This window comes from Mustela putorius, unplaced genomic scaffold, assembly GCF_011764305.1.
Source record: "Mustela putorius furo isolate JIRA1106 unplaced genomic scaffold, ASM1176430v1.1 tig00000275_pilon_pilon_pilon, whole genome shotgun sequence".
NCBI classification, from domain to species: Eukaryota; Metazoa; Chordata; class Mammalia; order Carnivora; family Mustelidae; genus Mustela; species Mustela putorius.
This window is the reverse complement of record NW_025421341.1, coordinates 10,678,542-10,696,854: the sequence shown is the minus strand read 5'-3', so window position 1 is coordinate 10,696,854 and position 18,313 is coordinate 10,678,542. Positions and strand designations below refer to the sequence as shown.

The 18,313-nt window shown below is 40.5% G+C and overlaps 1 protein-coding gene across 3 annotated transcripts in view; it reads right to left on the bottom strand.

Annotated features, from left to right (window-relative positions):
- Positions 1-18,313, bottom strand: part of PARD3B (par-3 family cell polarity regulator beta) — a 1,046,368-nt gene that overhangs the window by 417,162 nt on the left and 610,893 nt on the right. For all 3 annotated transcript variants that reach the window (XM_004764207.3, XM_004764208.3, XM_004764213.3), the window contains exons 12-13: positions 11,398-11,568; positions 6,445-6,577 (exon numbers count right to left, since the gene is read on the bottom strand). In XM_004764207.3, the coding sequence (XP_004764264.1) occupies positions 6,445-6,577; positions 11,398-11,568 (304 nt within the window). The remainder of the gene's footprint in view (positions 1-6,444; positions 6,578-11,397; positions 11,569-18,313) is intronic.

Below are 18,313 nucleotides of genomic sequence, written 5' to 3'. Positions count from 1 at the left end.
GCCCAGAATACCCAGATAATGAATCATATATTATTCTGGGTATTTCTGGGATGGTGCTTTTTGGGTAAGCTTAGCATTAAAAACAGTAGGCAGAATAAAGTAGACTGTCCCCCCCATAATGTGGGCAAACCTCATCCCACCTGTTGAAGGCCTGAGTAGAACCAAAATGCTGACCCTCCTCTGAGTAGGAGAGAATTCTTCCTGCCTGCCTCTCTTCAAACTGAGACACTGGGTTCTTCCTGCCCTTGGACTGAAACAGATATATTGACCCTTCCTGGGTCTTGAGTGGGCATTCAGGATGGGACCGCTCTGTTGGCTCTGGTCGGTCTCTAGCTTTGCTCATTCATCTCGCAGATGTTGGGGCTTGCCTGGTTCCATCCTCATGTGAGCCAATTTCTTACAATAAGTCTCATTATATTATATGAGTTATTACATCTTATTATGTATATGTCATATATGTTATTATGTATTTTATATTATACACTATAATATATATTATTATATGATGTATAATATAATGTCTATTGTACATTAACTACATATGACTACAAATCCATCCCATTGGTTCTTCTATAGAGAATGCTGCTCAAAGCTCTGCCCCAGGGACTAGTAGAAAATGGAGGTAATTCTGGCAGTGCTGACACATCCCTGGGGTGGAGGCTGGAAGCAGGAGATCTGAGAGGCGGGGTAACCGGGGTACAGAAGCACAGCGAGCAAAGGCAGTTGATACTGTCCCCCTGCACTGCCTCCCACCCAAGTAATCTAGTGATTTGGTAATAAAGTGGCAGTTAGGCAGCCAGAGAAACAGAACAGAAAAATACACCATAAACTAGAGAAAAGGCACATACTGGGACAACATTCCCACTGGCTGTCATGTCTCTACCCTCAACTTCTCAGCCCGTCTTTCACACTGGTGATGGAGCTGTGATCATGTCACTTGGCCTCCCAAAAACATTTCAGGTGCACACAATAGCTTAGAGCATAAAGGTCTCTGCCCCGACAGATAACATCAGCTCCTTATCACCCTTAGCTACCCAGGACTTCTTACTGTTCCCCAACCACCAGCCTGGGCTTTCCTGCCTCCGTGGGTTTGCTTATGTAAACGCAAAATCCACTGGCATCCATCCAAGTCCCACCCTTCTCTCAAGATCCACCTCAATATGTTTAGGGCGGGCGCAGAGAGTACCCGTGCTCACTCTGTTCCTCCTTTCTTTCTGCACATATAGACCCCATTTCCCAGGCTTCTTTGCACCTAGATTTATTCTGGCCAATAGTAGGGGAGTTGCTCTTACCATTGACATCCCCAGTGTCAGAGGCTACGGAAGGGTACATTCTCTCCACCTGTCCCATCACCCAGCGGCCAGCAGGAGTGGAGGAGTCTCTAGAAAATGGGCCAGAGGGACAGAAGGAGCCCAGGTCCCTCCATCACCGCACGGAGCACAGTGCCCGCCCTCCTTCCACCACGCCTCATTGGCTATAATTAAGATAAGAAAAAACTTTCGCTGTCTTTATCCACTGACATTTGGGGTTTATCCATTACTATTATGGAAGACTATTCCATTTATAACATTTCTCACATGCTGCTTCTGCAATGAGCTATTGATCTATCATCTATGTATCTAGACCTATTTCTTACTGGATTATAGAGAAACGCCTCCGTGCCTTCCTCTCCTTTCCCTCCTCTTCCTCAGATGCTTCAAGTTTTATTACAATTGTTACCTCTACATTTTTTTAGAGAGAGAGAGAAATTGCACTGGGGGGTAGGGCAGAGGGAGAGGGAGACAAGCAGACTCCTTGCTGAGCAGGTTGCCTGGCATGGGGCTTGATCCCAGGACCCCGAGATCACAACCTAACCTGAAATCAAGAGTCAGGTGCTTAGGTGACTGAGCCACCCAGGTGCCTCTGTTACTTTTAATTTTTATTTCATCCACATGAACAACCTACATAGTTTTTAAGTATCTATAGGTACAGAGGCAAATATCTTCTTTGTTGATTCTCTGTTCCTGGTACATTTTTAAACAATGGTATAAGGAATGGTTTTTCGCATGGCCCAAACATCTCTATTAACCCTCTCTCAGTGCGAAAATGTGGAACTCTTTTCTCCAAAAAAATAATATTTCTGGATTTCACCACACGGAGCAGGTTAAGTCTTGATGGCCGTCCTGTATATTTGCCTGGGAAAACTGACAGCGCACCCTCCAGTAACTGCTTCATTCATGACCCAATGACCCTGATTTTAATCATTTTTTATTTTTCTTACTTGTTTTATAGACTCCATCCTGCTAGGGCCAGATCAGAAAAGAAGAGTGAAAGAGATTGCAACTTAAGACAAGGGCTCACCAGGCTATGGCCCTGGTCCAAAACAAGCCCATCATCTGGTTTTGTACATAAAGTTTCATTGAGTTATGCTCATTCATTTACACACTGTCCATGGCTGCTTTTGGATTACGGCGGCAGAGCTGAAGAGCTGAGACAGAGATCCCTTGGCCTGCAAAGCCTAACATACTTACGAGCTGGCCTTTTACAGATAAATTTTCATGACTCTAGAGTTAGATTTTTTGTTTAAATTGATAAAAATGTTAAAGACTATTATTGAGGGCTAGTACAGCAATTGTATTCTTTTTTGAATCGCTGATGGTGTATTCTGCACAATGGAGGTATCTAACAAACATCAGGCAAATTGAAAAGTATAATTCAATTTCTGATCACAACTCCACAGGGAGTGTCTTATATGCTACAGAGGGGTGGACATGAGCTGGTTCCCCAGAGAAGGCACATTAGGAATAATTATACATTATGTGTCTGCCCAAAGGACCCCAGGGAACATGGATCCAGTGAGACGGGACACACAACCAAAGGGGCTTGATTTGGGGTGGGGATGGAAGTCCTACAGGAGCCCTCCCTGGGTGGTGAGCCTGGGAAGACTTAGGGCAATGGGTGACTTACACATGGGGCTAGGGTGCAGTTGAGCTGAAAGGGGGGGCAAGCAGGGGTGGAGCAACAAAGGGGGAGACAAGAGCAATGAAAAGAGAACTAATAATAAACCAGAGGCAAATGATGCTTATTACTACTACTTAACCATTATGTAGCCAGGGCTGAGATCTACCACCAAAATTCTTCAGAAAATACAGTGTTGGTAATTTGTATTCTTTATTAACATTTAAATGCGTAATAGGATTTTATAAGTAAACCCCTGGGACACAGCCCCCATCCTGACCCCTGGCCATCTTGGGGCTTGGGGCACCACACTCATTCTACTGCAGGCACTGCTAGCCATTCTCCAACACAAATGTGAATTTTCTGGTGTTACAATTTCTGCAAACGTTAGTTCTAAAAATGCCTTTTCCATGGAACAGCTTGACAGGAGTATGTGTATATATATAAAAAAATAACCAAGGAACTGTGGGTGGCATGTACTATTATTACAAAAATAGATGGAACCCCGCATATCAACATTGGGTTTTTAAATATACAAAGGAAAGGAAAAAGGGAAGAAAAAAAGAACTGAATGTTTTGGCTGTAACAGTTCCTTTCCTCACTAGACATTACATTTTGTCAACTCAATCTTGCTTTTCTGAAGGGGCTCCTTAAAAAACCTGGTTGTGTTGAGTCAACACTCAGGTTTCAGAAGAAACCTCTTGCTACTTCATTTGCATCTGAAACTCAAAAGCTCTCAATGGTTCACAACATTTTAAATGTTTTGAATATGAAAATGAGATGGTGATCAGGATGTTCTACAGCCTCCTGTTTACAAATTCTATTATATATATTTTTATCTCTAAGTCAATAGGCTTACATAAAAGTAAGAAAATTTCATCTACTGCTCTCTTATGATTAAAATTTAATGAGTCTAATGCCTTGATAGGTCGAATTCTTGGATATACAAGGAATTCTTGAATATACAAAGAAATAACAGCAACAGATTTTTCCTGCTTTAAAAAAAATAATGTTTGATGCAATCCCTGCTTGAAAAAACTGGATTTTTTGTGGGTCACTTTGGAAAACTGACATGAGGACAGGAAGTAAAGCAGGAAACTTGCAGATAGCTGACCTGCACGGTTTTTCACTGGTGTAAACAGTTGTTCTATCTGGAGCTAAGTCTCAAGAGAAAGAACAGATAGAGACTCCCAGTGGTTGTCTGGGGCCACATGTACCCAAAGGATGTAGCTGGTCAGTGGAAATACAAACTCAGAACATTCTATTGACATTTCAAAGTATTATGACGTTTTGTTTTTAGCATGTGCTTTGACTGGACTCTATTATTTGAATTTTTTTTCCTGTTTATATCCTCACACTTCAACTAGTTCTATAATTTCATAATTTTGGTTGCTCCTGTCCCTTCTAGAGATAGTGTCCCATTTCCTTGAGCATCTCAGTGTCCTCTAAAAATAGTCTGTATAATTACCACTCCAGCATCAATATTTTATAGTTATTAAAAATGAGGGGCATCTGGCTGGCATACTTGGAGCATATGACGCTTGCTCTCAGGGCTGTGGATCTGAGCCTCACACTGGGTGTAGAATTACTCAAAAAATAAAATCTCTAATAAAAAAATGAAACAAGATAGGGGATAATGTGCCCACTACGCCTTTGGATGTCACTGGTATAATTAGGAATAACACCCTGAACGTGGATTGTCACTGTATCACATGATTCTTGAGAATAAAATGCCAATCAAATTATGTAAAGCCTAGATATTTTAATACACATGGCAATGTTCTTGATCATTATATGGCCATGGTTGAGAGAAGGCTGGTCTAGTATGTGGACAACTTGCTGTTCCTTCCCCAGATTCTCCTGCTACTGTGATTTAAGGTCTTGGAAAGAGATCTCGCTTTGTCAAGACAAATTTTAATTTCTTAAGGAAGACGAGAAAAGACAAGAGTATTTCTTTATCTGACACAAAGTCAAGTGAGCCTTTAATCACATTTTTGGTATCAGGTGAAAGGACTTCAACAGTTTCAAGGGACCAATGTAAGACAGCGTCCATGCTGTGGTTTAGGCAATGAACTGGAATCAGAGACATAGGGGCTGAATCCAGGCTCTGCATGGACGAAGTATGTGGTCTTGGGTTAATTATTTACTCTCTGTTTCTTCATCTGTAAAACGAGGATAATAGTATTACCCACTTCCAGTGTGCATGTAAATTGCTTAACACAGAACCTAACAGACAGTAAACACTTAATAAATGAATGGTCACAGCTGTTGCTGCTACTCTCACTAAAATGGACAAAGTCAGAGAAAAAGACAACGTCTCATTCTGATGAAACAATTCTCAAGGAATCTGAGATGGACAAGCCTATTTTGATGTAGTTAACTCAGAGTTTCAACTTGTTCCCACATAAATTCAGATAACATGTTAAATGTGAAAAAGAGACAGATTACATAAATAGTACCTGCGTTCAGAGGCTCACTATGGAACCACTATGTGGTGATGATGTAAAATATTCAGTGACATAGTGAGATGATCATAATGTGTATTAATTAAAGAGCAATTTCCTAAACATTATATATATTTCATTTTCACTTCATTTTATATATGCATATTTGCATGGAGGAAAGATTTGAAATACAGATGTAAAAATGTTATCGATTAGTATTTTTGATAGTTAGAAGGATGAATGAGTAATATTATTAATATTAATATTAATATTATTATTATTAATAATATTTATTAATTAATTAATTAATATTAATTAATATTAATATTAATATTAATATTATTAATAACATTATTGCTTTTCCCTAAATTTTCTGTAAGGAATATGCATTGTCTCTGCAATACAAAAAACTTAAAGTTATTTTTATAAAATGACATTCAGGGAAATAAAAAATAATTTTTTTCTTGGTGACCCACAGAATGATTTTTTAAAAACAAAGTCCAAATGTTTTATATCCAGAGCTCTACGAGTACCAGAAAATAAGGGAAAGACAACATAGTGAGGAATAATAAGAACATTCCAGCTGTTACAGGATGGTCTCATTCATGGTATTTACCACACTCTTCCTAGAACCCGTAAATCATGCAATGACCGCCTTATGGTTTAATACTAGTCTGCACTTTTTTTTTTTTAAGTTTAATAGTTATTTACATTTGGTAACTTTCAATAACGAAAAGATTGTTAAAAAAAAAAAAAAAAAAAAACAGTTTGCCATTTTGTTTTTCCATGCTGCCATTTTGTTTTCGTTTGGTTTGTTTTACACATAATCCTCCGTGTTTGGGGCAGCAAACACAGAAACTGTCACTTAAACTGGAGGCGATGCCAGGAATCTGCTTCACAACTTCTGAGTCAGCTCTACCACACATCATCTCCCCATGTTCATGACTCAGAGGAACAAAGCCTGCACTTGGTCTAATTAACTTCCCTTTGTCCTTTTAAAAAAATATATAGTCTTGTGTTTTCTCCAGCCATTTGCAGCAGATGAAAATGGACAGACTCTTACCTTTCTGTTTGTCCTGCGAACTGTAAGTGCCGAAGGGATGCAATGAGCTGTTATCATTTCTCCTGGAGGTGGTTATAGTGTTCTGACAATTCTCAAAGCATGGCTTAGAAAATGCCCCGCACTCTGCAGGCTCCTAAGAAATGAAAATAAAAAATTACATTTGCTTTTTTAATACGTTTGAACTTGGTCCATGAAAGCAATGTAGGAGAATGATCAGTTGATGAATGAGCTCCCAAAAGTCTACTGCTTATACACTCTCAACTGGAAAATCAAAATGGCCCTATCAGTTAAGACATCTTCGAATGCGAGATACAAAAACTACTGACAACGTGGTGCTAAGGACTGGGATGACTCATAGCCAGCACCAAAGAGGATTAACTTTATCATTCTTTCCCCCCACTTACAACTGGCTTCTTTCAAATTTTCTTCCATCTGGGAATACAGCTTGTGGCAGTGTCAACACAAGAAGAACAGTTCATGCCAAGGGTATTTTTCTGCCAACCAGCTGGTTCCTCTCTCTCTCCCTCAGCGACTAAGTGCATATGCTCTAGGACAAGTCAGAACCTAAGCAGGTTTGCCACTCAAACGCCAGGAGTGTTTCCCACTGTGGACACCAGGTCTGCTGGCCAGAAGCTAAAACAATCTCGGTGACAATGTCAGACAGGGGTTCTCCTGAGCTTCCCCCTCCCCCCTTTTTGATGTTTTTCCCTCCTGTTTGAATGTGGACAGCCTTCCAACAAATTCACAGTGTCCTCAAAATGGCTGTATCCAGAGTAACATGCCCACAAACCATGTTACAGAGGTGTGAAGAGGGAGCTGAGGGGAGCCAGTTCTGGAGAGCTCCAGGAGTCTGATCAAGAGGATGGAGACACAAAGAACTGGGTTCTGCGCTTGCTCAGGTTATGTGTCTTTCTCACAGATTTCAAGGAAGTCACCTGGACGCCATCTCACCAGTGTGCCCTTGACCATGTGTGAGAGAAGCAGGATGCAAGAGAGACAGAGATCCCATCTCCCAAACTCTCTACTTTGGAGCAAAGCATTTGGCCTGAATAATTTTATTATACTTTCCTCTCACTCACAAAAACTCAGTATCCTGCTAAACAAAATATTTAAAACATTCAATTTATACATCCTTAATAATTAAAATGTTTTCAGCTGCTGAAGTTCTCTTAGCTTCTTGTCGAAGCTTGTAACACTTTTCCCACACGTAGTGTTACCCTCTGCCTCTGTACTGTTAGTCAAACCAGACTCGGCCAACAAATCCTAAATGAAAGCCCGAGCCTCAGCAGGTAGGAGAGGTAGGACTTACTTCACCTAGCCTTGTGCTTCAACAACAAGAACCAAAAAAAAAAAAAACAAAAAACAAAACAAAACAAAACTCCGCTTTCCCAGCTCTTTGATAAATGACACCATCGATATCCTAACAACTGATCAGTAACCAGCCTAATTAAAGTATTCAGCTTGTAAAATAGAGCTGTCGCGGAGCCCTCCATTAGCGTCCCAGCCAATAAAAAATATAATGGATTTTTAAACATATTCTGCTTCTACCAAGATGAGCTTGTAGAGAGGAGGGAAATGTTTGGGGGGGAGGGGGGAGAAAAAACAGGTCATAACCCATTTTTTAATACTAAGTCTCTAGGCTCAAATAGAATTACAATTGAACTTCAAGCTCACCCTTTGAAAAACATGTTTCTGTTTAAAATGATTTTGATTCAATCAAGGATTCATTATGTATTCTTCACGAGGTCCTCATCAAAACTGTTTACGTATCTTGTACATCTGGGTAATGTGGGAAAATACTCCAACAACTATATATTTTGACTTTCCTTAAGTAGCTCCTTTAATTTTTTTTTATATCAATATAATGTTCAAGTAACTATTTTGGTATTCTTGCCAGATCTAACTAATTGATTTGCCTGAATGTATGAGCAGTGCTGAGTCCTTTTTCTCGGGTCTGCTGCTTTTTTATTGTACCTGAGGGTGACTGTTTCTCCACAGGGGACACAGCAAGAGCAGGAGTGCACGACATATGCTTTGACACAGCAAAACACAGAACTGGGAGAGAAATAGCTGCAGACGGTTTTTCTGTTTTTTTGGATTTTTTTCCAATTTAATAAAGATGAGCTGTACATCAGCAGCTGCTGTCTTCATAAGAGAAAAATGTTCTTTAATCTTTGTGGGTACCACAGAGATTCCCGAGAGCTGAGAGCATCAAGTGCCTGCACATTCCCCATGGAAAGCATGTAAATATTAGGGAAACTAAAAAGGGACCTTGTTTAAATATCCTCATCAAAATTGTGAGGCACCTGGGTGGCTCAGTGGGTTAAGCCTTTGCCTTTAGCTCAGGTCATGATCTCAGGGTCTGGAACAGGCCCCACATTGTGCTCTTTGCTGGGTGGGGAGCCTGCTTCCCCCACCCCCTCTCTCTCTTGCCTGCCTCTCTGCCTACTGTGATCTCTGTCAAATAAATAAATAAAATCTTTAAAAAAAATTGTCATCCCATTTCTTAATTCCCAATTAATTTCCTAGTGAACTACATTAATAAGACACTTCCAAGGATGGGCAACACACCGAAAGTTTAGTACTTTCTTCTGATGGAATAATTGTCAACCCACGTCAGAGTGGGAGACCAGAAACTCGTGCAGTGAAGAAGAATGTAAATGATAAAACGTCACAACTAGAGGAGCCCAAGTACAGAATGCTCACCCAGCAGGCACACGCCCATTTTAGAGAAAGACAAAATTAGGGAAGGGGAGAGATGGCAGACATAATTCTTAACAACCTTGTTCATTTTGTTCTTTCTCTTCTTTCTCCCTTAACTCTTGCTATTGGCACAGGAATGGTACTCTACAGTAGTGCCTTCCAGACTTTTCTCTTAGTTGAACTATCTTTGTTCCAAGAAATCTTAAGGGACACATAATACACAGATGCCCAGAGGGGTAGCTTAGGGGCCCACGGGCCATCCTTCACACCAACGGGGTACCATGAATCCCAAGGCTCTAGGGTAGGACTTAAATTAAACCAGAGAGGAGGCAATTCCACCATGGATGGGAGCATTAGATGAGGGTTTTATAACTATGTACATAAGTAAAATCCATTAAATATTCATGGAAGCCTCTCTGTCACTTAAGCAGACACAAATGTTGAAAACGAGTTGGCTCATTATATATAGTCTCCAGTAATTGGCCAATTTACATTTATTTAACATTTACAAGGTTATGTACAGAAGAGTAAAAAGGTACAGTTACTCTCTTCCAATAGCTGATAATATAACAAAGTGAGATCTAGTTTATAACTTTACTACTTCAGCTGACCCTCTCAGATAAAGGAGGTCTCAGAGGCATCTTTTATTCATTCATTCGACAATATTTATTAAGTGTCTACTGTGTGCTGGGAAATGAGGATACAGTAAGGGATAAAATAGACAACAGTATCTGTCATCTGCAAGTTCCAAGCACTCAGCTAGGTATGTCTTCACATGGTCAGAAAATGCACAATCTGGGAGTTTCGCTCAAGTAATCCAAAACTTTAGAGCCTACGCTTTTAACTACTACGAACAATAGTAGAAGGTAGTTGAAACTTAATTTGAAAAATCTTTTGGGACGCCTGAGTGGCCCAGTGGATTAAAGCCTCTGCCTTCAGCTCGGGTCGTGATCCCAGGGTCCTGGGCTCAAGCCCCACATCAGGCTCTCTGCTCAGCAGGGAGTCGGCTTCCTCCTCTCTCTCTGCCTGCCTTTCTGCCTACTTGCAATCTTTGTCTGTCAAATAAATAAATAAAATCTTAAAAAAAAAAAAAAAGAAAAATCCTTTTTAAATTTTGAGTTAAACATATTATTAAAACTAATATTTTATATTAGTGTTTTGTTAACAGTATTCTATGTTAACTCTGAATATTACCATATTACAAAAACATTACTTGTCCTCAGAGAATATCTGTGTGATGCGCTCATGTTTTTCTTAACTCTAAACTGTGATCAACCGTTTTCTGAAAATATTCTTTTTAAAGATTTTATTTATTTGAGAGAGATCACAAGTAGGCAGAGAGGCAGACAGAGAGAAAGGGAGAAGCAGGCTCCCTGCCAAGCAGAGAGCCCAATGCGGGACTGTGCCAACGGCAGAGGCTTAACCCACTAAGCCACCCAGGCGCCCCTTCTTAAAATATTTTTAAGAGCGTTTAGTAATTATTTTTCATATATAAAAGAAAATAACGTTTTAGGAGTATTTTATAATTATTATAAATATATTAATATACTTTATAATTTAATACTATAATTGTGTAATATAAATATAATTGTATATAAGTGAAATGTTTAGGGATAACAGCAATCAAGAATACTTTATGCTTATACTTCATGTGTAGGCAGAAATATTTCTTGCGTTAAAAAAATCCATAAAAAATCATGATAAAACAGTGCAAAAATACTTATTTAATTAAAAACATTTATTTAATATAACATGAAGCAAGGAGCTTGCTTAATAAATCAAGTTTTGAATTAGTTAAGTTCCAGGTCTATATTATCTACATGCACATTGTGGGGGAAAACATACTGCATTATAACAGTCTTTACACTAAGCACTGTATACCTCTGATTAAGAACTTTCTAAAGTATGGACGCTATAAGCACATCAATCAAAAAAGTATTTAAAGATGCTATATAGTTTAATAGTTTACTACATAAATGAAGCCCAAAGTCTAGAAATTTCTGGGGGGGGGGAAAAAAACTAGAAAATAAGGACCTGTTAGATTTGATAAATTACTTACTTGATATGTACATATTTATACCTTCTAGTTATACCTATAATCTACCACGTGTTTGCCACCTAAATCCATCAGAGCCCTTCTGGGGCATATTTTCCCAGTTTCAGGATCAGTTTGATACTAAGTGATGGAACTCTGCATATTTTAGGTGGCCATTTGGGCAATTTGCTGAGGGAACCAAAGACATGCGTCACCTCCAGTGGTCTCTCTGGTCTCCGCAGAATCACCAACTGGATCATCCCTCGAATGTTTCCTTCCATGGACATCGATCGCCTCAGTGTCTCCATAGCTTCGTGGTTGGACTTTCCCAAAAGAGATTCCCCGTTAACGGCAATCAGCTGGTCATTCATCCGCAGACGACCATCCTAGGGCAGAGGAAAAAAAAAAATGTATGAAACAGAGAAAAGTATGGTGATGATGGATGACTGTTTCAGGACAAGTTCAAGTTTAGAAAGAAAAAAAAAGGAAGAAGAAGAAAAACCCCCCAGCCATTAGGAATGATTTATTTTCTATGGCACAACAAGTTTCTGGAGCTTATCAAATAGTTACAATAGTAACAATAATTAAGTGTGTGAAAGTATGTTTTTGAAATCTCAGAGTCCCAAGCTGCAATAATTTAGACATTTGTGTAATATCTCCTACCTAAATCTTTGGCAAGCATGCTAACCTAGCCTGATTCTGCCATTTTCTCTGGCAGGGACCGTGTTGGCTCATGGAAAGGGGGTTTGGAAGCAAAAGGAAGTGGTCACATCACTTGAAACAAGGGTTTGCATTTGCAGGCACAGAGAGACTTTATGCTTAAATGTTCCATATTTGACAGTGGTGATAAGTCTCCTAGAAATTACCGCTAGCTCTGGGAGTTGCTAGTCTGCTGGTCTGCAGAACAACACAGAGGTGTGCAGTGAAGGACCAATTTGCTATGGCATCTTCTGGCAGAAAAATCACGACAAAGAAGACTGTCAAGGCCTGTTTGCAAGGAGGCTCTGACTGATGAGTACTTTTACCCAGAATCTTCAGGAAACCACGTACTACAAAGTGCACTGAAGCCCTACATGTGCTTCGCAGCCTGGACCCCCGTCTAAATCACTTCGAGGCACTAGTTCTCTTCAGCCAGAAGCATCACACAAGCTAGAGACTACAGCAGCAGCTAACCAACTGGGGTACAAGCTCTGCCAACCAAAGAATGTGGGGGGACCACAGTGCCTCTTCCCCTCAGGCAGCCTCAAGGGAAAAATCTTCAAAATACTGACAGTCAGATCGGGGACATGCCTTAGACCTGTCTCCACACTACGGTAGGAAGTCCTCACTATGAGGCACGGGTGCAGGTGCTGTTTTTGGAATGTTATGATGTGAGGGTACGCCTGGGTGGCCCAGTGGTTAAGTGTCTGCCTTCAGCTCAGGTCATGATCCTGGGATCCTGGGAATGAGCCTCACATTGGACTCCCTGCTCAGCAGGGAGTCTGCTTTTCCCTCTGCCCCTCTGCCCCTACCTCCACTCGTGCTCTCTCTCTAATACATAGATCTTAAAAAAAAAAAAAAAAAAGGAATATTATGATGCTGCTTAACAGATTAAACTCAACAGAAATGCCAGTAGGTTTGTATGACAAATTACCTTCCTAGAGAATTCCTCCATAAATTATCTCTAGTGATTCTCACAGAACTCCAGACTAACACAATGCTTTTATTCACATTATAGATAAGGAAACTGAGGCAGAGAAGGGCTGCAACTTGGCCAGGTCACAAAAGCAAACCAGAGACACACTGACCCCAGTTCTGATATCATGCTCTTTGGCTCTGCAGTCTCCCTACTAGAATTCTCTTTGTTACTTGGTCTCTAGACTACGACTGTACAACTCTAAATTGGGAGAGGAAAATGCGGAAGAGTTTTTTATAGTAGTAAATATTGGGGATCCATGTTCAAGTTAGGAGAATAAAATACAAAAGAATAGCACTTCCCTAAGAAATGAGAAAACCGGGCATACAAAGAACAATAGGACCAACTGGGCAGCTTTGGGGGAGAAATCCTGTGGACAAATTAATAAACTTTGACTAATTCAGTAGCAGATGGTCAGAGGAAGTTTTCCCGCCGACAACAGGGGGAAGGGTAAATGTGGAAAGCTGCCCTGGAGAGCTAAAGCCATCATGGAGACTCACTGCATATGCCACCTGCTGGAGAGGCCACTGGGCAGACAAGATGGCGGAGGCCACCCGAAAGAGTGCATGCTCCTGAACGAAGAAAGTGGGATGGCAAGGTGATGAGATCGATCGAGAAGGGCATTCGATTAGAGCTGGAAAACGTCTGAGTGCACTGCCTCCACAAAGCACGACGTCTCCTCCTTCCTCTTGTTTTCCCACTCCACTTAACCTTTACCCTAACTGGGAGCAAATCTGGAAATGAGATTTACAGGAAAGGCCAAACAAGAAAGAAATCTCTCCATTTCTATGATCTAATTTTGAGGGAGGCACAGAAAGACTGAGGTTACGGTTACACAAAGCAGGGTAAAACAAAACAACCTTAATGGTTTAGTTACGTGAAGTGAGACACAACTCGAGAAATCCTTACGGTCTACTTTGGCCTTTCATGGAAGAGGACTGTTGGGTTGAGTCTTGAGAAGGAGGCTGGGAGGGTCATTAACAATTAGATGTGAGATTTTTAAGGAGGAGGAGGAAGCAGAAGAGGGATCAAGATCCTCACTCTGTTAACAGGAAATGAGGTCTCATGTTGGATTTGCAGAGGGTTAGTCTTGGCAGGACACCTCGTCCTCTATGATATGAAGAAAGATAAAGACTGAAACTTTATGGGCATCTCGAGGATGGAGGAAATACAATCTGAGTGAGATCACACCTGGTAACCTCATGTGAACCTTCTCTGGGAAGTATGGAGCAAGGTCTATGTGAAGAAGTAAATAAGAGAGAAGGAGATACAAGGACATTTTTTTTTTTTTTTTGATAAAATAATCTCTTACCAACAGATACTAAGCACAAACTTTCCTTTTTAGCTACATTCCAGTCTCAAACAGATAGAGCACAACGTTGAAGTAGAACATGTTTACATACAAGTCCAAACAAAAAGGCAGGTCAGGTCACCCCAGGGCAGCTGGGATTTTTTTTTTTTTTTTTTTTTTTTTAAAGAAGACATACACACTTATCACAAGCATCACTGGAGAGCTGTGGGCAGGATAAAAATCCACACACTTTCATTTTCAGGCCTGGCTGGTCTGTAACTCATGGTGTGTGCTTTCTCTGTATAAGATAAATGATGGGTAATTTCATTAATGGTGATGCCAGTAAGTGCCATGATGTCCTAACATTTAGAATATAATCATAGAATTTAGAGCTTGGAAGGTCCTTCGAGATCATCTTTTCCAACCTCTTCTGTTTACAGATAAATAATGTGATGTCAAAAGGGGATGCAAAACCATCGATTGAACTCCTCTTAAGAAAAGGCACTTCCCCATGGGCTGGGACTTGCTCAGCTAGTTAGGGTCAGGGCTAGATCAGAAGAGCCCAAGTCCTGGCTTCTTAGCATTCTCTATTCCTAACCATTCCCTCTGCTACATAGGTGAGGATGACTAGTTCCTAAAGAATTAATGCTTCAAGAATAAAACATTCAAAGCCAGAGTGGACAATATGCCACCAGATGTCTCCTGGAAGAGAGCCCGATATAAAATCCAGAGTCACATGGCAGAAGATACGGTGACTGATGCCTGTGTTGGGGGATGGCAGGACAAGTGCTGTCTTCTTCTGAAGAAGCAGAAGACAACAATTTGTTCACTTCTCTAACCATACAGACATAAATGCATACCCATGTCTGGTCTTGATTGAAAATGAAAGTGATTCAATGGAAAGCTCATGAAATATCTCAACCCAGATTCATTAAATATCCTTCAATTGTACATGCCCATTGTGTATGCTTTGGGATAATTTTGACCAAGAAAAGCACATTTTTATGGTTTTTATCTTTTTAATACTATGTTTAAGTGAGTACTTAGACATGGGAATGTTAACTCTCATCAACTGATTTTATAGAAGTGAATTCAACTATCCAGGCATATAACTCAGTAACCTTAGCATATTTATTTCATTGTAATTTGGGTCATGCTTGCATCTGTTAAAGAAAAAAAAATCCCTTTCTACTATAGACTATTTGTGTCCTTCCTCCCCCAACCCTCTTCCAAATACATGTTTCAAATACGTGATGTTATTAAGATGGAACCTTCATGAATGGGATTAGTGCCCACATAAAACAGGCCTGAGAGAGATCCCTCAACCTCTCTGCCATGTGAGGGTACAGCGAGCAGACAGCTATCTATCAACCCGAAATGGGTCTCACCAGACACTGAATCTGCTGGCGCCTTGATGTTAGACTTCAGCCTGCACTGGGAAAAAGAAACTTGTTTTCTATAAGCCACCTAGTCTATGGCAGTCTGTTAAAGCAGCCCGAACAGACTAAGACACCTTCCTTCCTATTATACTGCTGTCAGACCCCTAACGAACAAGACTCCTCACCTCTGTCAATTACTCCCTTCATCTCTGCCCAATCCCACAACCAACTCTATCCATCCTCAAGACAGGAGGGAGTAAAGGCAGTTCCCCAAAGAGTAAGGAGATCAGAGTAAAGATAAAAAGTAACTTCCTTAGGATACTTAAGGACGAATAAAAACTGGTACAAGATTTAGGTCTTCTCCATGTCCTGGGATTACTTCAAATCTCATTAGCCCTAACCCAGTTCTCCTACAATAGGATGAGTGGCCCAGGAGACAAGATGTTTGAGTATTATATCTCCCTTTTACTGAGCACCTAATATAGGGCAGTCGTGATGCAAATGTTTTATATATGCTCTCTCATTTTGTTCTCACAATGATCCTGTGAGAGAAATACTACTCTCCTCTATTAAGAGATGTAGACATGGAGACTCAAAGACATACAGTGGTTTGCCAAAGGTTACTGGCATGGCTAGGTGTCCTTGTCTCTAAGTCAGACATGTACCTGTTATGCTGTACTCCTTCTAAATTCAGAATTCTAGAGATGATTAGAGACACTAAAATTTTTTTTATTTCTTTTTCCGAAGATTTTATTTATTTATTTGACAAACAGAGATCATAACTAGGCAGAGAGGCAGGCAGAGAGAGAGGAGGAACAGGCTCCCTGCTGAGCAGATAGCCCGATGTGGGGCTCGATCCCAGGACCCTGGGATCATGTCCCGAGCCAAAAACAGAGACCTTAACCCACTGAACCACCAGGTGCCCCAACACTATAATTATTAATGATAATAATTATTTAATGAGTTTCTTATGAGTTTGGGTAGTCATTGTGCTAAACCCATTATGTGCACTAGACAATTTAATCTTTACAACAATCCTATACACTGGGGACAGTCGCCTCATTTTATAAAAAAGAAACCAAGAATTAAGCCTGTTCAATGCATTGTTACAAGTCCTAATTCTAAAGCAGATGTGAACTTGGACTGTGTCACTCTGAAGGCCATTTTTCCAACTATGTTGCTAGTGATTCTTGACTTTTATGGACTCTCAGGTTCCTTTGAGAATCTAATAAAGGCTACAGATTCTCATCTCTTAAAAATAAGTATTTACACCACAGTTTCTCCACAGCTGCACATTTGGACCAGATAATTCTTTGTAATGGGAGCAGTCACATATCTTGTAGGATACTCCATATGCCCACTGAAGTAGATCCACAATTTCCAGGCAGTCTAGTGACCTTGTATTTCAGCACCTGTTATACTCCGTGGTGCCCGGGTACTATCTCTACCATGATTACTGGTGACATTGTATGGCTTCATCTATCACCTTGAGCCAATTTTTTTGGTAAGGCCCCTCTACCTCTAAAGTTCTAATAATGAACATGGAGGGGAGAGTAAGAAAGCCTAAGCGAAGAACTAGCCTCTGCAAAACATGAAACAAGTATGAAGGAGTGGGCTGGTTTTTCTCGGGAGTAGCTGGCTGGAGCCCAAGGCCAGCTCGCATTCGGCCAGGGTGTTGAGAGGATTAATCATAACCAGATGTCAGCTCCTGCCTCTGCATGTTTCTAATGGGGCCCTCAGTAAAGCCTCCTGGGATATTATCAACACCCAGAGCCCAAATCCCAGAGCCTGACTTCAGACTTCGGAGCAGGGTTTCTCTGGAGTGGGCTGGGACTCCAGGCAAGATGACACCTGATTGAGGGAAAGGATTGTCCTGAACAAATCCTTCACAAGGCCCTAAAAGCATTCCATGACAACATCTGCCTACCATATTTTTGCAAAAAAAAAAAAAAAAAAAAAGAAAAAAAAATCCAACCTACAGAAGAACTTGACATTCCAGATTAAAATCATTTGACTTCATTTGAAAACAACAGCAAGGAAAGGAAAAGAATAAATCAAGATCTTAAAGTACAGGTTTTGAAACAGAGAGGAGGAATAAAGAAAGTTGGTAAGACTAGAAGCATGTAAGTTCTTGTCTTGAAGAGTACCTACCTACATTAATCAATGTTTTACATCATCTGTCCTAACACAATTTCGACCAAAATAAACAGGGCCAATTCTTTCCAAGTAAGAGCTCTATTTTCCAGGGACAAGAAACTGCATTCTGGGGTTGAGCCCACCGCGATGTGGCCTGTATTTCTCCTTCTGTCCAAAATGTCCTCTGCATTCCCACTTATCCCCTGAATGGCTATCTATCCTTCAGAACAAAAGTCGGCAACCGCCTCCCACTCATAAATATCTGCATAGGAAGAATTAATTTCACCATCATCTCAATACTGATGATATTTAGTAATACTCATCTACCCCACCTTTATCATAGTGGACTTGTTTTGTTGATGTTTTTAACTTATTCCAGCACCATCTTGATTACGGAATGAGTTGTTTTTAAGTTCCCTATCTCCAGTCTACTATATATTGCAGAACTCACTAGAGATGTCCAAGAAGTGCATCCTAAGTTGAGTCACTTGCAAAATCTTCCATTCAGGTGTTCTGGAGCTGGTGTAAGTTTCATCTATGATGAACAAATGGTTTATGTACAAACTGTAACTGTGAGAGATTCACGGACTCAGGCTGGCCTGAATACGCCCGCACATGTTCACAGAACACGTAGACTTCTAAAAGGGAAA